Source organism: Aotus nancymaae, unplaced genomic scaffold (assembly GCF_030222135.1).
Source record: "Aotus nancymaae isolate 86718 unplaced genomic scaffold, 86718_ANA_hifiasm-v0.15.2.pri h1tg000007l, whole genome shotgun sequence".
NCBI lineage: Eukaryota > Metazoa > Chordata > Mammalia > Primates > Aotidae > Aotus > Aotus nancymaae.
In genome coordinates, this window is record NW_026988418.1 from 33,325,352 (window position 1) to 33,352,579 (window position 27,228).

Here is a 27,228-nt window from a genome sequence, read left to right on the forward strand (position 1 = left end):
CACAGTTTTAACAGTCTTGCCAATATATGCTTTGAATAATTCAACCTATTTTGAAGTCAAAAGGAATTTTCTAAGTATGCATTTTCTAAGTATGTATACCTGTAAAAACACCAAGAAAAATGGAAGAGATAACTAAATCCCAGAAATACCCAGGGATATTATTTAATTGTGATTGAGTAACGAGGGAGAGAAGGAAGACTGACAGGATGTTAATAACATGATCAATTATTGGCAAGAAGCACAGCAACAAACTGAAAGTTTATAAATAATAAATAAATACAGGCTGGTCATGGTGGCTCACGCCTGTAAATCCCAACACTTTGGGGGTCTGAGGCAGGATGATCACTTGAGTCTAGGAGTTCAAGACCACAATGAGCAAATAGCAAGACCCTGTCTCTACAAAAAAAATAAAAATAGCCAGGTGTAGTGTCGCACACCTATAATCGTAATTGGAAGACTGAGGCACAAGGATTGCTTGAGCCCAGAAGGTTGAGGCTGCAGAGAACTAATATAGTGCCACTGTACTTCAGCCCAAGAAACAGAGCAAGACCTCGATTCTAAAAATAAATAAATAATTAAAAATTAAAAAAATTCTTTTTGGGAAATTACTCTCCCAGGCTTTGAATATTCATTATTTGGATATTCCTCTTTTTTTATTTTTTAAAGTAGATGAGCTGGATATTCTCTACTTCTGAACTTCTTAAACAACAAGGCCATTCCTTACATGCATTTGTCTTTTGCTTGGTTTTCCCTTGGCTTACAATCCTGTTCTAAAAAAATTTTCCTCATCCCCAAAAGAAAGGAGAAAAAAAAAGAAAAAAAAAAAGAAGAAAGAAACAGGAAAAGAGACAACATAAAAGGCTGAAAGACAGAAAAGCTATGAAAAACTAAGATGAAGGCAAAGATATATATGGAGACGTTCCCAGTAAAAGATTCTACTGACATTTGACCAATGAGCTTTAAATTACTGCTTACTGTGGCAATATGCTAGTTTTACCCAATTTTTGTTCTCCTTTTGCACAGACTCCACATAGAAAATATACTTCCCAGAGGATCAACTTCCATCATGGCAGCAAGAGGAGCTCTGCTAATCTGCTCCTCAGAAAAAGCTGGTTAAAAATTGTAAAAAAAAAAAAAATTTAATTTAATTTAATTTAATTTAAATTTAAAATAAGGCTGGGCACAGCGGCTCACGCCTGTAATCCCAGCACTTTGGGAGGCTGAGGCACGTGGTCAGGAGTTCAAGACCAGTCTGGCCAACATGGTGAAACCCCATCTCTACTAAAAATACAAAAAAATTAGGCGGGTGTGGTGGCACATGCCTGTAATCCCAGCTACTCGGGAGGCTGAGGCAGAAGAATTGCTTGAAGCTGAGAGGCGGAGGTTGTAGTGAGCCGAGATTGTACCACTGCACTCCAGCCTGGGTGACAGAGCAAGACACTGTTTCAAAAAAAAATAAAATAAAATAAAGCAAAAAATAATAATAATAATTTAAAGCCTCTGGAAATGATTCTATTTTTATTTATTTATTTTGAGAAGGAGTATTGCTCTGTTGTCAGAGAGCTTTCTTCCAGAGATGGATGTCAGCATTTCTCATCCTGTCACCAGCTGCCTATTGTTAATGCTAAATCCCTGAGGACTCCCTTCTTCCACTCCAGTCCCATGCATAGAAAGGAGATTCTACCTTGAGCTTGGCATGATGAGAACACTGGGGCCCTGATTGCTCTTCCCCTGGCTCAGAAGTTGCTGGTTCAAATAAAGGAGAAGCAAACCAAGAGAACCTAAGGCTACTGCTGACTCCTTCTATTGAGTGTTCAGCTCCTAGAGGGGAGTGTCACTCTCAGAGAAGCTTGGCATCTTCCATATTCCCAGCTCCACAGTCCCAGCTCAAAGATTCTGTTTAGGTGAGAAACAGGTCATAAAACCAGCTCCTAATCTCATCCCAAGGGAACTGACTTCACTCACAACAAGCATGAAAGCTTTCTAAAACAATGAAGGTTGTGGTAAAAGGCAGTTGGGATGAATTCCTGGATCTACAGAAGATACAGCCTAGACTGTACACAGCAGACTGTATGCAAGCAAGTTCACAGGAAAGAACCAGGCAATAAGACAACTACAAAATTAAGTGTCTACACTAATATCAGATAAAATGACTTAGAACATTGTTTTATGTTGGGAGCACATTATAATGGAAATTTAACGACATATTCTTAAACAACCAATGGGTCAAAGAAGACATCAGAAAATACTTTGAGATAAATGAAAATGACACAACATATCAAAACTTATGAGCTGTAGATAATGCCATGCTTAGAGGTGAATTTATAACTATACATGCCTATGTCAAGAAAAAAGATCCCAAAATCAATAACCTAACTTTCCACCATAAGATACTAGAAAAAAAGAGCAAATTAAACTCTGGAGTCCTGATAAGTAAGCAACAATGAAAAGGGATCCGAGGTGGGGGAGAACAATTGTTCCAAGAGACAGCTAATCATAGAAAAACTCTAATTACAGACAATTTGCTTGCACAACATTCTGTTCCCAAATACCTGGCTCTGTACACAACCCCAGCAGCACGACTTTGTTCCACATAGCCCACTCCACACAGGACCCTATAAAACTCCCCTTCAGCACCTGCCTATTGGCAGACAGCCCCTTCTCTGCTGTGCTACTTGTTGCAACCCTGCAACATATCTTCATACTTTCTCTAATAAATCTGCCTTTCTTTACTACAACTGTCTTGGTAAATTCTTTTACCGCCCACAATGCTGGCCCCAATCAGTTGTACCTGCAATATAAACCTAAACCAATTAGAAGGAAACAAATAATTAGTGTTAATTAATGAAATAGAGAATAGAAAAACAATAGAGAAGATCAATGAAACTAAAAACTCATTCTTTGGAAAGTCAACAAAATTGACAAATCTTTAGCTAGTGTGGCCTAGAAAAAAAGAGAGAAGATTCACATTACTAGAATCGGAAATGAAAGAGGGGACATTATTACTAACCTTACAAAAATGTAAAGGATAAACTATGACCAACTATATACCAACAAATTAAATAACTCAGATAAAATGGACACATTTCTAGAAAGATGCAAACTACCAAAATGACTCAAGAAGAAACAATCTAAGTGAAGAGTAATTAAAAAACCAAGTCGCAAAAAAAAGTCCATGCCTAAATGTCTTCACTGCTGAATTCTACCAAACTTTCAAAACATGAATACAACTCTTCATAAATTCACCCAAAAAACAAAAGAGAAGGGAACATTTTCCAACTCATTTTATGATACCAGTATTAGGCTATTACCCAAACCAGGAAAAAAAAAAAAAATCACAAGAAAACAACAGATCAATAACTCTCATGTATAAGGACATAAAAATCCACAACAATATACTAAAAAACAAATCTAGCAACATATACAAAGAATTATACACCATTACCAAGTGGGATTTAGCCATGGATGCAAGTTGATTCACCATCTGAAAATCAACATATTAATAGAATTTTTAAAATCACATGACCATCTCAACAGATGCAGAAAAAAAATGTGACAAAACTCAAGGACTCTTAGAATAAACACCCTCAAAAACTAGAAATAGAAGGGAACTTCCTTAACATGATAAAGGTCGTCTACAAAAAACCCACTGCTAACTTAACGATACTTAATAATGAAAACCTAGATGCTTTCCCCCAGAGATGTCCAATCTCAGTCCTCCTATTCATTATTGTCCTGGAGGGTCTAGCCAAGGGAATTAGGCAAGAAAAGAAATAAAAGGCATCCAGATTGGAAAGGAAGAAGTAAAACTATCTCTATTTGCAAATGACACAATCTTGTATATAGAACATCTAAAGGAATACACCAAAAAAGTATCGGAACTAATTGTTTCAGCAAGGCTGCAAGATACAAAATCAGCATTCAAAAATCATTGTATTCCTATACAATTGCAAAGAACAGCACAAAAATGGAATTAAGAAAACAATTATACTCCTAATAGCATCAAAAATAATAAAATAGGAATAAATTTAAGAGAAATATAAAACTTATATTCTGAAAACTGTAAAACATTGTTTAAAGAAATTAAAGATCTAAAATAGGAAAACATTCCATGCTCATGAATGCTAGACTTAATATTGTTAGGATGATAATGTTCCCCAAACTGATCTACAGAAATGCAGAATCTTTATCTTTGTAGAACTAACAAGTTAATTCTAAAATTTATATGGAATTGCAAGAAATCCAGAATAGCCAAAGCAACCCTGAGAAAGGAGAATAAGTGGGAGCCGTCAATCTTCCTGATTTGATTTCAAAACTTATTACAAAGCAAGGGTAATCAAGACAGTGTGAAACTAGCACAGGACAGACATATAGATCAATAGACTAAAACTGATGGCAGAGAAATAAACCAAATACATTTATAGTCAGTTGATTTTTGACAAGAATGCCAAGACCATTCAAAGCAGAAAGAATACTAAGAATACTCTTTTCAAATGGTGCTGAGAAACTGAATAGCCACATACAAAACAATGAAATTGGATCCTTACCTCACACTGCATATAAAAAATAATTCAAAATTGATCAAAGACCTAAATTTAAAAACAAAAGTATAAAATATTTAGAAGAAAGTATAGGCCATATCTTTATAACCTGGGATTTTGTAAAGCTTTCTTAGATATAAAACCAAAAACATGAACAAAAAAGAAAAAAAATTGAAAAATTGGACTTCTCCAAAATTAAAACTTTTATACTTCAAAGAACAACATCAAGAAAACGAAAAGACAATCCACAGCAAACTATAAAATATGTGCAAATCATATACCTAACTAGGGATTTGTAATTAAAATATGTAAAGAACTCTTACAGAACAATGATTAAAAAGAAAATTTTAAATGGACAAAGGACCTGAATAGTCATTTCTCTAAAGATGCACAAATGGCCAATAAAGCACAGGAAAAGATGCTCTCTCCACCATTACTCATGAGAAAAATGCAAATCAAAGCCACAATGAGATACCATTTCAGACCCACCAAGACGGCTAGAATCAGAGTCAGATAACAAATGTTGATAAGGATGTAGGGGAATCAGAACCCTCATATACTACTGTTAAGAATGTAAATTGGTGCAGTTGTTTTGGAAAATAGTTTCGCAGTTCCTCAAATGATTAAACATAGAGTTATGCTATAACTGAGAAATATGTTACTCCTAGGTATATACACCCGAGAGAAATGAAAACATGCATTCACACTGAAACGTATACATGAATGTTTATTACAGCATTATCCATAATGGCCAAAAGGTCTTTCTGATCTACTAACTCAGTTACCATTTGCTTACTTATGGTATGGCCTAAATGTATGTGTCACTCCAAAATTCCTATGTTGAAATCTAACCACAGCGGTAACAGTATTAAGAGGTAGGGCCTTTGTAAAGTAACTAGACACTGAGGTCAGAGCCCTAATAAGGAACAGGTTCTTACCAGACACCAAATCTGCTGGTGCTTTAATCATAGTTCTCTAGAACCATGAGCAATAAATTTCTGTTATTTATAAATTAGAGTCTAAGATATTTTGTTATAGTAACCCAAACAGACTAAACAACTCACTTTCTAATGTCCACATATTTATTATTTTATTTTTCCCCCATTCTCCCTGTCTTTATGGATGTATACCTTTAAAACATTTTCATTACCAATTTTCTTTTTGTGGAGTTTTGAGAAATAATAAAATTATATGCATGGATTTATTCTCCTATCTTTGGATAGAAGCTGTCTAGCAAAAATGTTTGTATATAACTGGAACTTACATAAAGTTCATCTTGGCTTTCTGTTCATAAAATTTTGATCATTCTGACATGACCTCTAACTGATTCATGTCAGAATAATCAGTTTGTTCTAGACGAGAAAGCATATCTGGAGAAGAAAGGAAACACTTTCATTGATAGAAAATAAGAGCCTTAGAAAATTATTTTAATAATTTACTTGAAAGATAAAGTAGAAAACAAATAGCTAAACTATGCAATTATCTTATTTAATATATGTTGACTGGCAACATAGTGCTAAGCTAAGCTATGCATAACCAACAGAGTTGTGAGCTAAATTAACAGCTGCTGCATTTAGCCACTATGTTTTAGAGTGGTTTGTCACTTAGCAAAACATTTGTATGACTTTTTTTCCCAAAATATTTTAGTTTATTCTATAATGATAGAGACAAAATAAAAACTGGGTCTATCACATGTTTAGTGAATTATTAAAAATTAAGTTTATTGTACTATTTTCACTTTTGGTACATATTCTTGCTAAATTAACATATACTGAAAGGTGTGTTTTGTCTTAATTTTTGTCAGAGTTTTGCGAAGCTGTGCATGAAAAGTAGATAATAAAATACCTGTCAATATGCTTACCAGTCAATAAAACCCATACTTACAGCATACTTACAGCCTATATGGATTTAGAATTAGAGTCACACCTGCCAGGATCTATTACTTCCAAATATGTGTACCCAAAATACTTTTAAATTCACATACTATTAATTCTTCACTACTTTTTATGAACCCTTCAAAATGTAAAAGAAAACTTTAAAGTACCTTTGATCTTGCTTCGTAGATATTTTAGGACTTCTTGTGTTCCTTTCTAAAAGGGTGGAGACAAAGACATTCACCAAGACATACCTTGCAGTTTTATAGATCAACATATATGTCTGAATTTCAATTTAAAAACAAAGAGCTGAATTCCAAATACACTTACATTTATAATTTCTCTTCGAATTGTTCTCAGAGGATTTCCTTCTAATGCCAAAAATTTCAAATGAAGGTTCCCCAATGAATAAGGCAGACTATAAAAGATTAAATTTATTTTAGGGAAGGCATCAAATATAAGTATTCTCCAACCAGAGTTGTCTAGAAAACAACATATGGCAAACAACATATCACAGAATAGTTTCAAAGAAAGGCCAAGTAATGCAGGCCTAAAACATTTCCCTTTAAGATAAATGCTAAACATATAAAAGAAAAATCAGATTTGTTTTCAAAACTGTCATATTGAGATTAATTAAAAAAGAATTTGAGCTACAAAATATTTGTTAAATTGTAACATTTGCTAAAAAAGTAAATGTTAAACATAAATTTGAATCAAACGGCGTTTCAGGATAGGCATCCTCACCGATACTAAATGTTTTGATTTTACACTTCAAGCAAGGAAACAAAATTCTAATTGAAAAACAATGACAAATAAAGAGAAAAAGATAATTTTTGTATGTCCAATTCATGTTTCCATTCAATAAGAAATGTCATTTTTATCTTTGGCACATTAAAAAAACCATTTATACCCAAAAATTCAATATCAATAAAATCTATTAAGCATCTGCAAAATATAGGGCACTGGTATAGTGATATCAAGATTTTTGTTCTCAAGTCCTCAGTTGAACAAAGGAAAAAAAACACAAACAGCTAACTAAAACGTAATAACTATTATCTTACAATGCTGGTGAGAATATAAAATAGTACAGCCACTTTCAAAAGTGGAGTCTTTTAAACATATGGTCACCATACATACAACTAGGCAAACCCACTGCTACACCTTTACCCAAGAGAAATGAAAATAATGTCCACACAGAAACTTGCACACAAATGTTTATAATAGCAAAAAATCAAAGAAAACTCAAATGTCCATTAACAACTTACAAGACATGTGAACTGTGGTATATCTCTACAATGGAGAACCACTCAGCAATACAACCACATGAATGAATCACAAAAAAACTTTATGTTATATGAAAGAAGCCAGACACAAAAACCACATTCTATGTAATTCCATTTATGTGACATTCTAAAAAGGACAAAAATATAGTAACAGAGTACATCAGTAGTTGCCAGGTGTTGGGGTATGTAAAGGGGATTGACTGCAAAAGGTATGAGGAAACTTTTTATGGAGACAGAAATGGTTTACATAGCTGTGATCATGGTGACACAAATATATATCTTTGCCAAAAATCACCAAATTGTATGCTTGATTGGTAAATTTTATTGTATATTAAGCTACATATTAACAAATGAATATATCAAAAAAACATATATAATAAGACAAATGCTAAACAAGTCAAGTTGTTATAAGAGTAGAGGTACAGACACTGGTGGGGCTTTAAGGGGGAGAAGGGAGTTGCAAAAACCAGATTTGGACTTAAAATGAAAAATGAAATACTATTAGGAAAAAAAAAGCATTCTAGAATAAAGGAATAAAACAAAGAAAGGGTTGGTGTATTTATAGCCCAATGTAGTCAGAGAGCAAGACACCTGTATGAGTACAAAGTAACAAATGATGAATTAAGTCTGAATGTGAGACGCCCTTGAATGTTAGGCTAAAAAGACTAGGGTTTAATCTTACAATATGGTGGTTCCCAATTAATTGCTGGTTGGAAGACCAGAAGCATCAAATTCTAGGAACTGTTTTAAATAAAACAAAGAACAAAAATTCTAGGGTCCCATCATCAGAGATTTGGATTCATTAGTGCCCCAGAATCTGCATTTTTTTTCTTAATGTTTCTCAAATGATTCTGATACATAGCCATATTTAGGAAACAGTGTTATGGCAATAAAGAATCATCAATGCTTTTAAATACGTTCCAGCATTCTTAGAATTTAATTCTAGGGGTTAACTAGAAAAAAATTATACTCTAGTTAGAGTAATAATACTAATAATAATCTAGTTAGAGTAAGTCATAAATATGTCTGCTTCTATTATCATATCAAGCTTGCTGTTAAAGATAAAACCTAATTAATCTTTCTTTATCTGTACATAATTCCTGCTCAATCAATATTTAGTGAATTCAATTTAGAGAAAAGGAACCTCATGGGTTTTTTAAACAAATATTTCAAATTATGAATTATAACCAATAACAAACACAATTTCTATTCATTTGACATTTAAACTTACCTACTAATATCGTTGTTGCTTAGGTCAAGCCTTTCCAAGGAATGTAGTAGTATTATTTCATCTGGAACAGATTTTAACTTGTTATCCCTCAGGTCTAGCACGAGAATTGATTTCAGATGTTTAAGATGTTCTGCCTCTAACATTTCAATCTGGTTTTCACCTACGTGCAATTCCTACAAAATCAAAGATGATTACGAATATCTCTGTACTCAATTTTATAGTAGGTAATGAAAATAAAATTGTAGGTACTCAATTTCAAGTGATTATAAATACACAGAAAAAATGCAGCTTATAAATATCAAGATGTTTAAATTTTCAATTAGATTTAAGCTATCTTTCAGCTAAAGAATGACAAATGAGAAAATTTTCTGGTAATTTAAAAATAATTAAGGTTGAATCTGGCAGAAACATCAAGTTTATAAAACCAAAGTAAAGAAATACTTTAGTAGTTATGTTTAAAGAATTAATTAAAATATAAATCCAAAAAGTATATTAATGAAAAATTACTTTCAAAACAAAGGAATATCAGTTTCTTAAAAAGTTATTTATATTATACAGTTGGTCCTTGAACAACAAGTGTTTAAACTGTGAGGGTCCACTTTTATGTAAAATTTTTTCAGAAAATATACTGAAATTTTTTTTGGAGATTTGTGACAATTTGAAAAAAATTTCAAACCAACTGTGTAACCTAAGAATATTTTTAAAATAAAGAAAAAGTTACATATGTCATGAAGGCATTTAATGTATGTAAATATTGGTTTATTATTGACTACCATAAAATATATACAAATCTATTATAAAAAGTTAAAATTTATCAAAACTTACATACAACTTACAGAGAAATGTAAACAAATGCGAAGATGTAGTATTAAATCATAACTACATAAAACTAGGCCAAGTGCGGTAGCTCACGCCTGTAATCCTAACACTGGGAGGCCGAGGCAGGCAGATCACCTGAGGTCAGGAGTTCCAAACCAGCCTGGCCAACATGGCGAAACCTTGTCTCTACTAAAAATACAGAAATTAGCCAGGAGTAGTGGTGAGGGCCTGTAAACCCAGCTACTTGGGAGGCTGAGGCAGAAGAATCACCTGAACCCTGTGAGGTGGAGGTTGCAGTGAACTGAGATTGTGCCACTGCACTCAAGCCTGGATGACAGAGCAAGACTCTGCCTCAAAAGAAAAAAAAATAAATCAGACACTCTGCCTCAAAAAAAGAAAAATCATACCTACACTAAAATTAACTGTAGTACATATTGTACTACTATAATAATTCTGTTGTCACTTCTTGTTGGTACTTTGGTGAGCCTATGCTGTGAGTATCCTACTTAAGACCTGTATGAAGCTAATCATTTCCACGTGAGCAGTTCACCTCTCCAGTAAATTGCGTGTCACAGTAAAAAATGATGTCTTGCAGTTCTTACATGATTCTCACAGTGTTTAGTGCAAAACTATAAATTTCAAATAACATCATGGGACTCATATGAAGTGCCACTAGTGATGCTGGAAGTTCTGCCAAGAAGCAGAGAAAAGTCATGACATTACAAGAAAAGTCAAATTGCTTGACATATACCATAGATTGAAGTTGCTCACCATTTCAGACAAACGATTCATCTTGTAAGCAGATGATGTAAACTTATGGTTTCAATACAGTATGGTACTATAAACACAGTTGATCCCTGAACAACATGGCTTTGAACTGTGCAGGTCCACTTATACATGGATTTCCTTCCACCTCTGCCATCTCTGAGACAGCAAGACCAACCCTTCTCTTCCTCCTCCTCCTCCTCAGCCTACTCAACATGAGGACAATAAGGATGAAGACCTTTATGATGACTGACTTCCACTTAATTAATAGTAATATATTTTCCCTTTCTTATGATTTTTCTTAATAAAATTATTTTCTCTAGCTTACTTTATTGTAAGAATTAGTACATAATACATATGGCATACTAATTATACATTAATCAATTATTTATGTTATTGGTAAGGTCACAGGAGACTACTACTAGTTAAGTTTTCAGGAAGTCAAAAGCTACACACAGATTTTCAACTCCATAGGAGTCAGTGCCCACAACCCTTGCATTGTTCAAGGATCAACTGCAATCAGTTTGTTATTTAACATTTTCATTAGTGATTATTTTATATAGTGATTTGCCATTAATAGAAACTATATTATCAGATGGAAAATTATTCTTATTAAAGGAAAACTTTCAGTTTATTTTATATGTCATCATTCTGTTTAAAATAAACTCTTTTTACACTAATGTTTAAAGGTATGTATATTAAAAAAAAGCAAACCATGACAAATTTAGAAGGCAGTATTAATTCTACATACTTAAAGCCAAAATAGTATAATTCATTTCAAACACAGTTGATTATGATTAGGTAAAGGTGAGAGGTAGTAATTTATAGAATTAGGTATCTAATCCTGGTTTGTATTCCAGGTCTCCTACAGTATGGCCCCAACTTACCATTTTAGTCTCTTTATCTACTACTTCTCCAGTTATAAACTACTCATCAGATGAAATGGACAAATCTCTATTTTTTTAATTATTTCTTTAAAAAAGGTATTACTAAAAATGCCACTAATGTAAGTAGTCATATTAAAATTCTGGAAAGTATTAACATAGGAAAAACACAGTACTTATAACTAATACATATTCCCAATGTAAAACAAGATTAGTTCCTTTAAAAAATGCATTTTAATAATTAACTTTAGGAAAACATACAGTTACTTAATAATCAACTAAATAGTACCTTCAATAGACTACAAGAAGGAAATTCTGGTAGAAAACGTAATTTATTCCTCCACAAATAAAGCAATTCTAGTGATTCCATGCCAGCCAATTCAGGAGGTACAGTTTCCAAGAGATTTGAATTACAATCCAAATGCTTCAATCCTGTAATACATATTCAGTGAAAAACAAAAATACGCTAAAAGATCAAAAAAAAATAGTTTCTGCTCATATACAACTTTAAAGAATGTGTAGGAAATCGCTATGACTTAGGAACCTGTGCCATATCATTAAGAGTACTTAAACACCATTGAATTAAATGTAATTTTTTTACATTTAATTATAATTAAAGAAAAATAGTAATACTAAAATTATTATTTAGGCCAGGTGTGGTGGTCACACCTGTAATCCCAGCACTTTTTGGGAGGCCCAAGGTGGGCAGATTGCTTGAGTTCTGGAGTTCAAGACCAGCCTGGGCAACATACAGTGAGACCTTGCCTCTACTAGAAATTTTTTAAAAAGTAGCTGAGCATGGTAGCGCGTGCCTGTAGTCCCAGCTACTGGGGAGGTTGAGGCAGGAAGAATGCTTAAGCCGGGGAGATCGAGGCTGCACTAAGCTATGATTATGTCATTGCACTCCAGCCTGCGCAATTTAGTAATAGTCCAGGTCATCTTCGTAATACATTTAAAAATAAAGTTCTGGTACTTTGTTAAAGTACAACTAAATGTACTCTGTGTAACAGCTGAAAAGTATCACTGTCAAGGCTGAGAAACAGAAAGCATCTGATCATTAATAACACTGGATATTAGAAAAATTACTATAAACTCAAAAGTATTTTTCAGTTGATTTATCTATACGTTCCTAACTCTCAAGATATTTTCACTCAATTTATGAAAAAAGTCCATGCTGTTTATATCTTCATTCTAGATATCATATTTTATGTTTAGCTGCTCTTTATTGAAAACAATGACAAATACAGCAAAATCTGAACCGTTGGTATCCCAGGTAAAGACTCCCCTAAAATGTCAATTTGATTTAGGGCAGATTTAACTCACTTTAAAACTCCAATTTTAAGCAATGAATAACTATTAATATAAAGCAAAACAATACAATTATAGAAATTTACCTCAAAATTATCTGCAATCGAATGCATGAAATTGACTTGCCCCACAAAAGGGAGGCTTTTAAAATTGAAGGTGGTTTACAACTGAAGGCGGCTTACAACTGATAAGCAAAAAAAAAAAAAAAAAAAAAAAAAAAGGCTAACCCTCAACCAAAAAATAATAACAAAATTAACAAAATAACAGTTTGTATGTATATATGTATGTACGTATTTGAGAGAGAAGAGATCTCACTATGTTGCCCAGGCTTGAGTGGAGTGGATACTCAAAGGGGCAATCCCACTATTGATCAGATGGGAGTTTTGACCTGCTCCGTTTCTGACCTGAGCTGGCTCACCCCTCTTTAGGCAACCTAGTGATCCCTCACTACAGGAGGTCACCATATTGATGCCTGTGAACACCCAATCGTGCACTACAGCCCAGAACTCCCTGGGATCAAGTGATCCTCCTGCCTCAGCCACCTGGGTAACTGGGACTACAGGCACATGCCACAGTGCCTGGCAATAACAGTTTCTTTAAACAAACAAATAAAATATCACTAATGATTTTAAACTGTAAGAATTCTATGATGAAGTATACTAAAATGTTTAGAAGGTACTAAAATGTACCTTGACTTTTTTATCTCTTAATACTGGTTCTATATTACTTCAAATATTATGGTTTGATGGCAAACTTTAATAGAACCAATAAATTTTGACATTTTGTTTTTTTTAAAAAAATATTGACAATCTGGGACCTCAGACAAAACAAGATTTATTTCTTGACATTATTACTTATGGACCACAAGGAGGCTACAGCTATTATACAACTACCTATCATAGGTAGATCCACCTGTGAGAGGGGAATAACCTCTTTATGAATGTTGAATTAATGAATGAAGAGACAATACAGCTTAGGTATATGATCCTACTACAACTAATAATCATATTTTCCTATTTTTCATATGCCTAAGTATCTTTATGATGGTAATCCTTTAGGCAGTTGATACATCATAATGGTCTGGAGAAAATCTGACTAGTTGCTATTGTTTGCATTTACCACCATAAAAATCTACTACTTTAGTTCTCTATAACTACATTAAAAATTATTTTCTAAATACAAGTTGCACCAACTTCAAATTTATGTATTATATAAAATAGAAAATATTTACTTTTCATTCTATTTATTTCTGCTGGCAAACTCTTCAGTTGATTACTAGAAAGATTGAGTCGCACCAGACTGGACAGAGAAGAAAAACTAGCAGGAACAGTTGTAAGACGATTGTTTGAAAGATCCTTTAAAAAGAGGAAGACAAAATAAAAGAATAAATAAGTAAATAAAAAATAAATAATGCCCTAAAGAGGATTTCAAATTTTTGAAGGAATTACAACATAAAAGAGACTACTTAAGAGGTGATAAGTTTTGTATAACCCTCATTCACTGAAAATTTCACACATCATCATTCTTTTCAATATCTGCAGGCCCACTATATGTTCATCAATGGTAGTAGACAGCATATTAATGAATTCTAACTTCAAAAATATTTAACATAATGGTTTCTGTTAAAACTAAGTCATGCCACATTATGCATCATATTTTCAATGCAAAAACTCATTTGTTCATCCAATATTTATCGAGTACCTATATAGAATTAGGCATATTATTAATAAACTATCATATGAAATGAAAAACATCTTTGCAAGAAAGAAGACTTTCTTAGAAAAGGAAAAATAAAGCTGAAAAAATGGTCATTCATATTTCTGAGGGAAAAAAGTATTTTCTGTTGGTTCTTCCGCTGACCTCAGCAAGTCAGATCTGACTGGACCAGAAGTCTATCCTCTCTCTTCATACACTCAAGATTGATTAATTAATCTCTATACCTCAATGTTTCTTTAAATCATTATGTTTCTGTTTTTTCTTTAAATAATTATAAGATAACTTTTTTAAAAACTCCCTTTAAAAGACATTGTTACGATCAGGCAATTTTTATAACACTCAAATTAGGTGTAAAGTGTTCCACTAAATAGCAGCACAGTGTTAAGCAGTGTTAATGGCAACAATAAAAAAGAAAAAATGACTTACAGTAAAACCATTCTCTGAAGAGTTTCATTTAATATCACATTAAACAATTTAACACTAAACAATTCATTTAATCTAAAAGTAACATTTTGTAACTCTGACGAAACTGAGAAGATGGAAAAAGGTAAAAATACTGGATGAAATCTTTTTTAAAAAATATATTCATAATTATTTTATAATAACAATATATTATCATAATCAACAACATACAACATAACATACTCTATAACTCTAATACTAAAAACTCTAAAAATCAAAAGACTGCTAATAAATATTTTATAATATCAAAAGTTACTGACACTAAATGCAATGTGGTATCCTGCACTGGACTCTGAAACAAAAACAAGGATATTAGTGGAAAAACTGGGAAAATCTAAAGTCTGCAGTTTAATTAGTATTGTACCTATGTGAATTTCTGAGTGTTTACAAGTATCCAGTGGTTATATCAAATATTAGTATTACAGAAAGCTGGATGCAGGGTATATGAGAACCTTTTTTACTATATTTGCTTTCCTATAAACCTAAAATTATTCCAAAATGAAAAGCCTAAAATAAAGTTACTAAAGAAAAACTTAATTCAGAAATTTTCAAAGTATTTTTAAAACCCAAATAATTCTAATAAATTCCCCTGTAAATTCTAAATGAAATTACTAATGAAGTTGAACAATTAGTGCAGTTAGTAATTGTTAGATATAAAACATAAATACACTGTATATAAATTAATCCATATGTATGCCAAGTCATTCCCTTAACAAATATTTAATTAGCCGCATTGTGCTAAGCAGTTTTTATATAACTTTAAGAAATATTACTACTTTAAATTATTATAGGTTTAATCCATTTTAATATATTGTTGCTCACATTTATGATTTATTTGATACTGAGTTTGTAAAACATAATTCTGAAATGAAACATCCTTTCATTATGCAAATGAGTCTCTGGGAACAGGTAAGGTGGAGAGTAGAAATTTTATTTAAATTTTCCTTTCAGCTTTCAACTCCAAATGGACTCTTCTTTAAATCAACTGCTACCTTTTACCACCAATTTTTACAAGAAAATCTGATGGCTTCCTCCTTTGCCACTCATTTTATCTACCTATTCCTTTTACTTTCCAAACCTAATTCCAATCTGAGCCAAACTTATTTCCAATCTGATCATATGGAAAACAAGAAGACATTGAAGGAATGGTTGAGAAGAGTACATATTTTGATTTTTAAACACTAAAGCAAATGAGGGAAATATCAAGGAGGATGTACACACAGCCAAAATAGAAGTAAAAGGAGTAATTTCTTCTTTTAATGAAAAACAGAATTTAAGGCTAAAACGACAGGAGTTTTCCAAAACATGTAAAAAGGAAAAGAATAACAATGCAATATTAATTAACTATGTGGAGTAGATATTATATATTAGTACCTTTGATTCGATACAGCTAAAGTCTTTCAGATGGTATAGCCTACAGTGTAATCTTACTCCTTTGGTCGTAAAATGGAAAAAAAGAGATGGATGCACTTTGGAGTCAAGCTGACTTCAAATTCTAATGTTGTTATTTATTAGTTGCGTTACTTTTGACAAATTTCCTTTTCTCTTTCTTTCTCTCTTCCTTTCTGTCTGTTTTTCTTTCCTCTTTCTTTTTTTTGAGACAGGGTCTCCTGTCACCTAGGCTGGAGTGCAGTGGCTCAATCATGGCTCACTGAAGCCTCAACCTCCCTGACTCAGGCAACTTCCCTTCCTCAGCCTCCTCAGTAGCTAGGACTACAGGCTCGTGCCACCACACCTGGCTAATTTTTGTATTTTTTATAGAGACAGGGTTTGCTATGTTTTCCACGCTGGTCTCAAACTCCTGGGCTCAAACAATCCACCCGCCTTGGCCTCCCAAAGTGATAGGATTACTGGCACGAACTACCACACCCAGCTCCAAATTTCCTTTTTATAAGTTTTACTTTCTTATTATATTAGGGGATAAAACTACCTACCTTGCAATATGTAACACTCAAAGAGAAATGCCTGTTGTTTTTATTATTCTTAATAATACGACTAGGTGGGGCATGGTGGCTCATGCCTGCAATCCCAGCACTTTGGGAGGCCAAGGCGGGTGGATCATTTGAGGTCAGGAGTTCAAGATCATCCTGGCCAATAGGGTGAAACCCCATCTCTACTAAATATATAAAAATTAGCCGGGCAGTAGTGGTGCATGTCTGTAATCCCAGCTACTCAGGAGGCTGAGGAAAGAGAATCACTTGAACATGGGAAGTGGAGGTTGCAATAAGTGAGATTGTGCCACTGCACTCCAGTGTGGGCAACAGGGTGAGACCCTGTCCCAAAAAAATAAAATCAAATAATAATAATATGACTAAAATTAACATTTGTATTGTTTTATGTTTGTCTCTATTTAAGTGAAACAATAGAATTAAAATTTTGCCAGGAAGTGTGGCCATTTTGAAAAGTAGAGAAGGCAGACCTTTAATGAATTACCTGGACACTCAGAGGGCAGAAGGGCTGCAGGTAATATAAAGAAGGAAATGGAAATGGGCATAGAAAAGAAATTAGTATATGCTAAAGACAACTTTCCTCTATTCTGCTAGGCAGTAAAAGACTCTGAATAACAAAGTAATCTTCATTGCACCTTTCCTACACTCTTCCTAAATTAAAACTTGAAGTTGATTTCATAATATAGGAAAACCAAATTTGCAATGATAAATTTAGCAATGTAACTGAAATGCACATTTCTGATAATCTACTCATAAAATCAGCTGTCCATGTTCCCACAGTTTCAATCACATATCTAATTTCTCAGCCTGATGAAAAATCCAACCGCCCCAAATTATACAAAAATTGGAAAATCACAACTTACTAAATCTTCTAAATTGGAAAGTTGTTCAAATCCTTCTGATATACAAGTTAGTTCATTATGCTGGAGGTACAGGCACTTCAGGTTTCTTAGGTTTGTAATTTCTTCGGGGAGTATTTTCAGTTTGTTATGGCTATTGGTTGATTAAAAAATGATGAATAATTTAGTGGCAATACAGTAAATATTTATCAAAGACATTTCTTGCTAACCAATGACACCAGACTCATAAAAATCAAATATAGTTACTAACTTTAAGTACATATCAAAATTCATATCCAAAAATATGTACCTTTAAAATAACAGTAATCTCAAGTAACCACATTGGGGTTTCAAAGAAAAATAACAAAGAAATAAAGGCTTTTAACCAAACATGAATAATTTGTTATTTTTTTCATTGCTTGCTTATAATCAACTCTTGATTGGACATGCAATGTGAAGGGACATACTAGACTCCTCATTTATTATACTGTGATATGCTTTGGCTATGTCCCTACACAAATCTCATCTTGAATTGTACTCCTATAATTCCCACATGTTGTGGGAGGGACCCAGTGGGAGATAATATGAATCATGGGAGCAGTCTCCCTCAAACTGTTTTCATGATAGTGAATAAGTTTCACAAGATCTGATGGTTTTATCAAGGGTTTCCAATTTTGCATCTTCCTCAGTTTTCTCTTGCTGCTGCCATGTAAGAATGCCTTTTACCTCCCACCATGATTCTGAGGCATCCCCAGCCATGTGGAACTGTAAGTCCAATTAAATCTCTTTTTCTTCCCAGTCTCAGGTATGTTTTTATCAACAGCATGAAAACGGACTAATATATAACTGATTTTTAGAATTTTGACAAAACTATATGCACACATATACTACAATGGAGTTACATCTTATACGGATATTAGGCTTTAAGGCAAAAAATGGTTACTTCTGTTTGAGGACATAGCATGTCAAGTTGAATATAATACGCAATTCCACTCTTCTTCATACTTGCTCTTTTCAGTTGAGCCTTTCTGTAAAGATATTCAGTTTAATGGTTTAGAAGTCCCAAATCATAGAGATGATACACTTCGTGATAATTAAGAGACAACTGAACTAGTTCCCAGGTTTACCACAACTTAAATATTCACTTATGAACTCCATGCTATTTTCATTCCATATACAGTTACTTTACAAGTAACGGGGGAAATGAGAAATATATGGTGCTTATGATAACCCTAAATTACACTAAAATAAAACTAGTTGGGACAAAAAAAGTCAAAAGGTGTCTTCTAAAACAAGAACCAATAATATTGTTAAGTCAGTTACTATTATTGGTTACTTAGCTAAAATCTTTGCACACTTGATAAGGATCTAACTGGGCAGAGATGTAATTTTAGCTATATATTTCCTCCATCTCCTTTTCTTGCCTAATTATTCCATCCTAAGATTCATACTCTTTTTTTTAAAACTTCTTCACTGAGAACACATCTACATACTCTTAAGTATAGAGTCTAAAGCTTAAGCCAAGTCACTCAACACTTACTGTCTCTTCTCTTCCTCTCAACTCTCCCGACTCTTGTCTTTACAGGCCACATTTATGCCTTTGACTTGTAAGGGTAAGATACTCTGATGGAGTTCTAAATAATGAGCACCTTTTCATGTATATATATTTTTGCTGACCAATGGTAATTTTATGTTTTCCACCAAATTAAGACTGTTACTTGGCACAATTATTTTCCCTCAAACCAGTTAGCTTACGACCAGAAAACAGACTTGACTATATTGTTACATAGATCTGCAACTGTATCTATTTTATAAGCCACAGTTTTTCAAACTATGCTTTATTCATAATGGTTCATAAACCATTTATTTCTACTTCAAAATAAAACCTCTTTAGGTCTCCTTTCCCATAGTCTGTGTCTATAAACAAACATAAGGCAAAGTTATTATTTCTTAAAAGTCTGGGTATGTATCAGAGAGCAAACAGAGTTAGCTAGAACCTTTGCTACTGAACGTCCCATGTACCAGTATATCCACGACAGTTAAAAAAATATATCCACAAAACCCCAGAAGTCCTTGGAGAAGTTTAAAAATGACTACTAATAAAAACCATGAAATATTTCATTTATGAAAGATTTTACATTTCTTCCTTATTGTTTAGATATTTTTTAGAATATCAAGGTAACTTAAAAGTTGAGATGTCAACAAAGAGGTTTACTAAAATAACCACTAAGAATTGTTTTACGAAAGAAAAAAATTTTAAGCATTTAAAAAAAATCAACTGGCCATACATTTGTAAAACCAGAAAAGAGAGGGGTAATGCTAACATGAACAAAGAAAAAAAATACAAACTAAGAATTAAAACTTTTTAAAAAAAGAATTAAAACTTAAAATTCTTATTCTGCTTTAACCACTTTCTGAGATAATTCAAAGATATTTTTTAATGTTAAATAAATTTAAAGATTATTATATTTACTGCCTCTTCTCTTCCTCTCAACTCTCCCCACTCTCGTCTTTACAGGCCACATTTATGCCTTTGACTTGTAAGGGGAAGATACTCTGATGGAGTTCTAAATAATTAGCACCTTTTTATGTATATATTTTTTTGCTGACCAATGGTACTTTCATGTTTTCCACCAAATAAGGACTGTTGTTACTTGGAGGGACTATTTTCCCTCAAACCAGTTAGCTTACCTCCAGAAAACAGACTTGGCTATATTATAAGGGCAATAATAGAAATAAATAAGCTTAATTTTTACCTGATATTAAGTTTCTGAAGATTTGCTAGCTCTCTTATAGCAGAAGGAAGGGATGTCAGCTGATTATCATGTATCTAAAAGTTTTTAAAAGACAAAATTGATAGTCTTATCATTAACAATATATAAGTTTGCCAGTGTACAAAACTATTAGTCAATAATCTCCTGTTCTTCAAATTCAATGGCAACAAATTGAACTACTGAACTACTATTCTACATACTTGTTCTGTATGTAGAACGGTTTGAAGATGACCAAACGGCTGTTTAGAAATCATGAACTGAGGCCAGGCGCAGTGGCTCACACCTGTAATCTCAGCACTTTGAGATGTCGAAGAAGACAAATCGCTTGTACCCAGGAGTTTGAGACTAGCCTGGGCAAATTAGTGAGACCTTGTCTCTACAAAAAAATATTTTTTTAATTAGGCGTGGTGGTGCACACCTGTAGCCTCATCTACTCAGAAGGCTGAAGTAAGAAGATCGCTTGTCTAGGAGGTCAAGGCTGCAGCGAGCCCAGATTGTGCCAGTGCACTCCAGCCCGGGCTACAGAGTGAGACCCTGTCTCAAAAAATACCTGGGCTACAGAGTGAGATCTTGTCTCAAAAAATAAAAGAAAGAAAGAAAGAAATCATGAAATGTTAAGTCATCCACTTTAAATATTATACTAAGAAAAATTTCAACTCATTGAGTAGAATTTCAGTTTCAAAGAAGAAATGAGGCGGTTAGAAACTAAAAACAGCTCTCTGATGGTAAGATTTATGTCCATATATACAAAAATTAAATGAGAAAAGAGAGAGGGACTTTTCTCATGTTCTCACAGAATCATATTTTTTAAGGTAGGAAGAAACTTAAGAGTAAGCCAATCCATTCATTTTACAAATAATGAAAATAAAAAGTTCCCTAAACATTAATCTATTTAGATTCTACTTTTCTACACATGAATTGGAGGATTTCCTTATGTTGATAAGTAAAGCATAGCAGAAGCCTGCAGATTCTGATATATATACTTCATGCTTCACTTTACCACAGGACGTAGCAACAAAAGACTAAAAAGAATCCCTAAATAAAAACACAAAAATTTAAGTTCAATAATTTAACTCAATGAAGTTGAAGGCAAGTTATATATATATATAAACAGCTCTCTGATGTTATATATATGTATATATATATACACACCTATATATAACATTTATATATATATAAAACTTGCCTTCAAACAGCTCTCTGATTTATATATATATATAAATTATATATATAAAACAAACATTATATATATAAAACATTATATATATATATATATACACACATATATATATATATAAAACTTGCCTATATATATAGAGAGAGAGAGAGACTTGCTTTAGTATCTAGAATAATAATGATAAAAATAGTAACAAATAGGCCAGGCGCAGTAGCTCATGCATGTAATCCCAACACTTTGGGAGGCTGAGGCAGGAAGATAGTTTAAGGCCAGGAGTTCAAGACCAGTTTGGGAAACACAGTGAGATCCTCGTCTCTACACACAAAAGAACAGCTGGGTGTAGTGGTGTGCAATTATAGCCCCAGCTATTTGGGAGACTGAGGCAGAAGAATGGCTGGAGTCCATAAGTTCAAGGCTGCAGTAAGCCACAATCACACCACTATTTTGCCTGTGCAAAATAGTAATAATAAGAACAAAAAGATAAGCAGAAATAACCACTTGTTGAATATTGATTCTGTTTGTACTCATTAACTCATTTAATTCTACAAACAAATTTTTTAAATAGGTAGTACTAGCAGTCTTGGTTTACAGATGTAGAGACTAAGGTACAAAGAGGTAACTCTCCCAGGGTCACACAGTTATTTAGTAGCAAAGTCAGAATTATAAACTTGGTGCTCTGATCCTGCACTTTTAACCATTATACTATGCCTAGCATAATAATTTATTATCCGTCCTTGCATTCTATCAACTAAACATGAAAGGTTTTCTGTATCAAAGCCTAAATTTAGCTTCATAGTCTCTTCAATTAATATCGTATTTACAGTCAGTCAACTTACATCGAGAACAGTCAGTGCAGGCAGGAGTCGTAGGTCATCTGTAAGTGACTGAAGTTTATTGTTTGATATTATTAGTTTGGTCAAATCCGTCTGCTCCCACCATCTTTCAGTGGCACCAAATGAAAGATTCTGATTAGCTTCCTCAGGAATATCAACATTTATTCTCCAGACACACTGTGGCACTAGTTCCACCGGCACCACACCAGAAAAAGAAAAAAGAAAAAAAAAAGATGAAAACAAGAACTAGATATTAAGTGACATGCTTTTACAACAGCCATTCCATTTATCAACTGAAAAACATTTTCTAAAGCAAAAAATTAGTCAAATAGCAATAATTATAACTAGAATGAAAGTTGATTTTATTTAAAAAGGCTGTATACCGATAACATGTCCTCTACATATTAGCTCTCACTTTAACCCTCATTCAACTATGTTTACTAGGTTTATATATACTGCACAGCACATACACTGCAGAGCACATTATGGTAAATATATAAGACAAATAAAGAATCCATTCTACCATCAGGTTAACAGTTTAACAGAGAAGGCATGGAGATCAACATTTATATGTAATAACTTTTATAACAGAAGAATAGACTAAGGCTCAGAAAGAACTAGTAATAATAGCTAACACCTACAGATATTTCTAACATACAAATTCATTTAAGCCTTGGAACAATCCTGCAAAGTAGGTGTTATTACTATGCCCAATCGGAAGGATGAGAAAAATAGAGGACAAAGAAAATGTATAATTTGGCCAGGGTTACAAAGTTAGTCAAGTATCACAGATGTGACTCAATCCCTGGCAGTGATATATCGTCTTGCTTTCCATTAATATTTGGGAGAAATATCTGACTCCGGTAACTACTCTCTATTTTATCTAACATATAATTTTATTTCTTATGGCACCACACAACACTGTGTTACGCTATTACAGCAAATGACAATACCTGTATAGAAAATAAGACTGTACAAACCGAGCAGGAATAACTTGAAGCTTCAAAGGTAGAATGCTGTAATGTTGTTGCAAAACTATTTTAAATAGAGTCCTTTGCTCCTCGTTGAAAGTAGGACTACATATAGGGATGATGTAGAACTTCAAGCTGGTATTAATCTAGGCAAAAATTGGTTATACCTTGCTGCCACTGACTATCATTTCAAAACCATCAGAGATTAAACAGAAAGGTATAGTCAAAGTTTCAGATTCAGGACACTTAAGTGCAGTTTTGGATGATTAATCAGATAAAATGGTGTTGCAGAAGTGAAGTCAAGTCCCTGAAAGGCATGAGACTTACACTCACTTAAAAAATAAGCTAGCCAGGTATAGTGGCTCAGGACTATAATCCCTGCACTTTGGAAGGCTAAGGTGGGAGGATCACTTGAGGCCATGAGTTTGAAACCAGTCTATGCATCAAAGCAAAACCCTATCTCTTAAAAAAAAAAAAATCAGCTGGTGTGATGACACACACCTGTAGTCCCAGCTACTTGAGAGGCTGAGGCAGGAGGACTGCCTGAGCCCAGGACTTTGAAGTTCAGTAAGTAACTGTGATCACACCGTGGCACTCCAGCCTGGGAAACAGAGTGAGACCCTGTCTCTGAAAAAAAAAAAACTTAAAAAAAAAAAGAAAAAGAAAAACAATAAGCTATCTACATTCATATTAAAATAAATTATAAGGTACCTCTCTTACTCCTTATGTTTGATTAGGTATTCTCCGCTTTACTCTTCTACCACTGAATCTCCATTAAGTATTAACAACACAGAATATGAATCCACCTGTGTTTCTGTTTATGGAATGAGGTTTATTTTTAAAGTGGAGCCAAATAAAATATCTTCACCATTCTTGACCAATTTGCGAGCCAAAGCACCACACAGTGTATCATCATCATTATTATTTTGGTATGTAGGTATGGGTAATTAGTTGAGTGGGAATGAGAAACAGAGATCAGCCAAGTAATTAGCATGTGAATTTACTGACAACAAAGCAGCCAACAGAAATGTGGTCACATATATATTTGACTAAAAATAAATGTGACTCTTAAAAAAAAAAACAAAACCTACTGATGTGCCATATAGTATTGGGTCACACACAAAAAGCTCCAGACTAAAAAAGGCAAGATAAAACACAATACAAAAAACACTAAAGAAGAAGATATATAGAAAAAGCTATGTGAGATGCACAATTCTACTCCTAAAGATGTTACATAGAATATTTGTGCGTGCATTTTTTTCTGACATCTATACACGGGTACATTAAGGCCATTATACCTAAAAAGCATTGTAATGACAAATGTCTTTTTTTGGATGGAGAAAGGTGGGGATAACAAGAAATTTGTACACAACATAATAAAAATACCTATTACCTACTCAACTACACTAAATGGGTATTAACGTTTTATTATTATTATTCAGATATTTTTGTTAACAAACTTGGTCTTTGTGGGAACTAACAAGGGGCAGATACATGTTGATACTATACTGTTATTGAACATATATCCAGTTGCTTTCCCACAAACAATTACTTACTACTCATTCTTTTCAACATTAATTGTTTTTGAGGTATCCCAATTTCTTCCAGAGCTTATGACATCAAGATTCATGTCACTGTTGCAACTGTCCCATAAGAACCATTAAAAAGCATATATAGTCTTAATTGTTAAGAAATTGTATGGAGTTATCCTACAATTAGTTTACCAATATCTAAAACAGAAACTACCAATGTAAAATTGAATGTCAATAACATATAAATATGAAAAGATTATTATGGAGTTGGATATTGTATAAAATTTCAAACATATACATAAATTTAAAGAGTAGTATAATGAAGTCAGGTAATGTGATGCCTCCAGCTTTGTTCATTTTGTTTAGGACTGCCTTGGCTCTTTGGGCTCTTTTTTGGTTCCACATGGATTTTAAAATTAGTTTTTTCCTAGTCCTCTGAAGTATGTCATCAGTAGTTTGGTAGGAGAATCACTGAATCTGTAAGTTGCTCTGGGCAGTATGACCATTTTAATGATATTAATTCTTCCTATCCATGAGATGTGATGTTTTTCCATTTGTTTGTGTTACCTCTGATTTCTCTGAGCAGTGTTTTGTAATTCTTATTGTAGAGATATTTCACCTCCCTGGTTAGCTGTATTCTGGTATTTTATTCTTTTTGTGGCATCTGTGAATGAGATTGCCTTCCTGATTTGGCTCTTCACTTGGCCGTTATTGGTATATAGAAATGCTAGTGATTTTTGTACATTGATTTTTTTATCCTGAAACTCTGCTGAAAAGGGAACACTTACACATTGCTGACAGGAGTGTAAATCAGTTCAACCATTTTAGAAAGTAGTACAACAATTCCTCAAAGACCTAAAAACAGAACTACCATTTGACTCAGCAATCTTGCTAAGTATAAACCCAGAAGAATATAAGTTATTCTACCATAAAGACACATGCATACAAATACTCATTGTAGAACTATTCACAATTGCAAAAACATGGAATCAACCTAAATGCCCATCACTGACAGACTAGATAAAGAAAATGTGGTACATATACACTATGGAATACAATGCAGTCATAAAAAAGAAAAAGATCGTGTCTTTTTCAGGAAGATGGAGCTGGAAGTTATTATCCTTAGGAAACTAACACAGGAAAAGAAAACCAAATACTGTATGTTCTCACTTCTAAGTGGGAGCTAAATGATTGAGAACTCATGAACACAAAGAAGGGAAGAACAGACACTGAGATCTTTCTGAGGGTAGAGAGTGAGAGGAGGGAGAATATCAGAAAAAAATAACTACTGGGTACTAGGCTTAGTACCTGGGTGATAAAATAATCTGTATAACATACCCCTGTGACACAAGTGTATTTGCATAATAAACCTGCACATGTACCCCTGAACCTAAAATAAATGTTTAAAAAAAAGTATAATGGAATAAAACTCCATGCATCTATTGCCCAGTTTTAACAATCATCAGCACATGACTAGTGTTGCTTCATCTATAACCCCATCCCACAATGATCTAAGCTACAATCTTAGGAACACGGAAAAAAGAATTAATTAAATCCAAAGAAAGCAAAAGCAAGGAAATAAAAAGTGGAAATCTATGAGACAAAAACAAAGAAAAAGCAATAAAAAAAAACTTATTTAAAAAGATTAATAAATTGATAAACCCTTAACTAGACAGACGAAGAAAGAAAAAGAAGAAACAAATTATCAAAATCAGGAATCAAAGTGACAATATCATTATAGATCCTACAGATGTTAAAAGGATAAGGGTATATTATGAACAACTTTATGCCAACAAATCCAACAACTTGGATAAAGTGGATAAATTCCTGGAATAGGGGAAAAAAAGCACAACAGTAATAGAAAGTAGCCTTGCATGTATTAAAGAAATTGAATTAACTATTTAAAATTCCCCACAAAGAAAATTCCAGTCAGACATTTTCTTTTTTCTTTTTGAAATGGAGTTTTGCTTCTATTGCCCAGGATAGAGTGCAATGGCGCGATCTCGGCTCACTACAACCTCCACCTCCCAGGTTCAAACGATTCTCCTGCCTCAGTCTCCCAAGTAGCTGGGATTACAGGCATATGCCACCATTCCCAGCTAATTTTGTGTTTTCAGTAGAGACGGGATTTCTCCATGTTGGTCAGGCTGGTCTCGAAGTCCCAACCTTAGGTGATCCGCCCACCTCAGCCTCCCAAAGTGCTGGGATTAAAGAAGTGAGCCACCGTGCCCAAGAAGATATTTTCACTGGTGAATTCTAGCAGATATTTA

General features: G+C 33.4%; 1 protein-coding gene across 2 annotated transcripts in view; it reads right to left on the reverse strand.

Moving 5' to 3' along the window:
* The window catches only part of LRRC40 (leucine rich repeat containing 40), a 77,457-nt gene that overhangs the window by 34,357 nt on the left and 15,872 nt on the right, over positions 1 to 27,228 (reverse strand). For both annotated transcript variants that reach the window (XM_012442557.2, XM_012442558.3), the window contains exons 2-9: positions 22,459 to 22,640; positions 20,428 to 20,501; positions 17,696 to 17,825; positions 13,937 to 14,060; positions 11,687 to 11,829; positions 8,930 to 9,102; positions 6,746 to 6,833; positions 6,586 to 6,631 (exon numbers count right to left, since the gene is read on the reverse strand). In XM_012442557.2, coding sequence (XP_012297980.2) covers positions 6,586 to 6,631; positions 6,746 to 6,833; positions 8,930 to 9,102; positions 11,687 to 11,829; positions 13,937 to 14,060; positions 17,696 to 17,825; positions 20,428 to 20,501; positions 22,459 to 22,640 — 960 coding nt within the window. The remainder of the gene's footprint in view (positions 1 to 6,585; positions 6,632 to 6,745; positions 6,834 to 8,929; positions 9,103 to 11,686; positions 11,830 to 13,936; positions 14,061 to 17,695; positions 17,826 to 20,427; positions 20,502 to 22,458; positions 22,641 to 27,228) is intronic.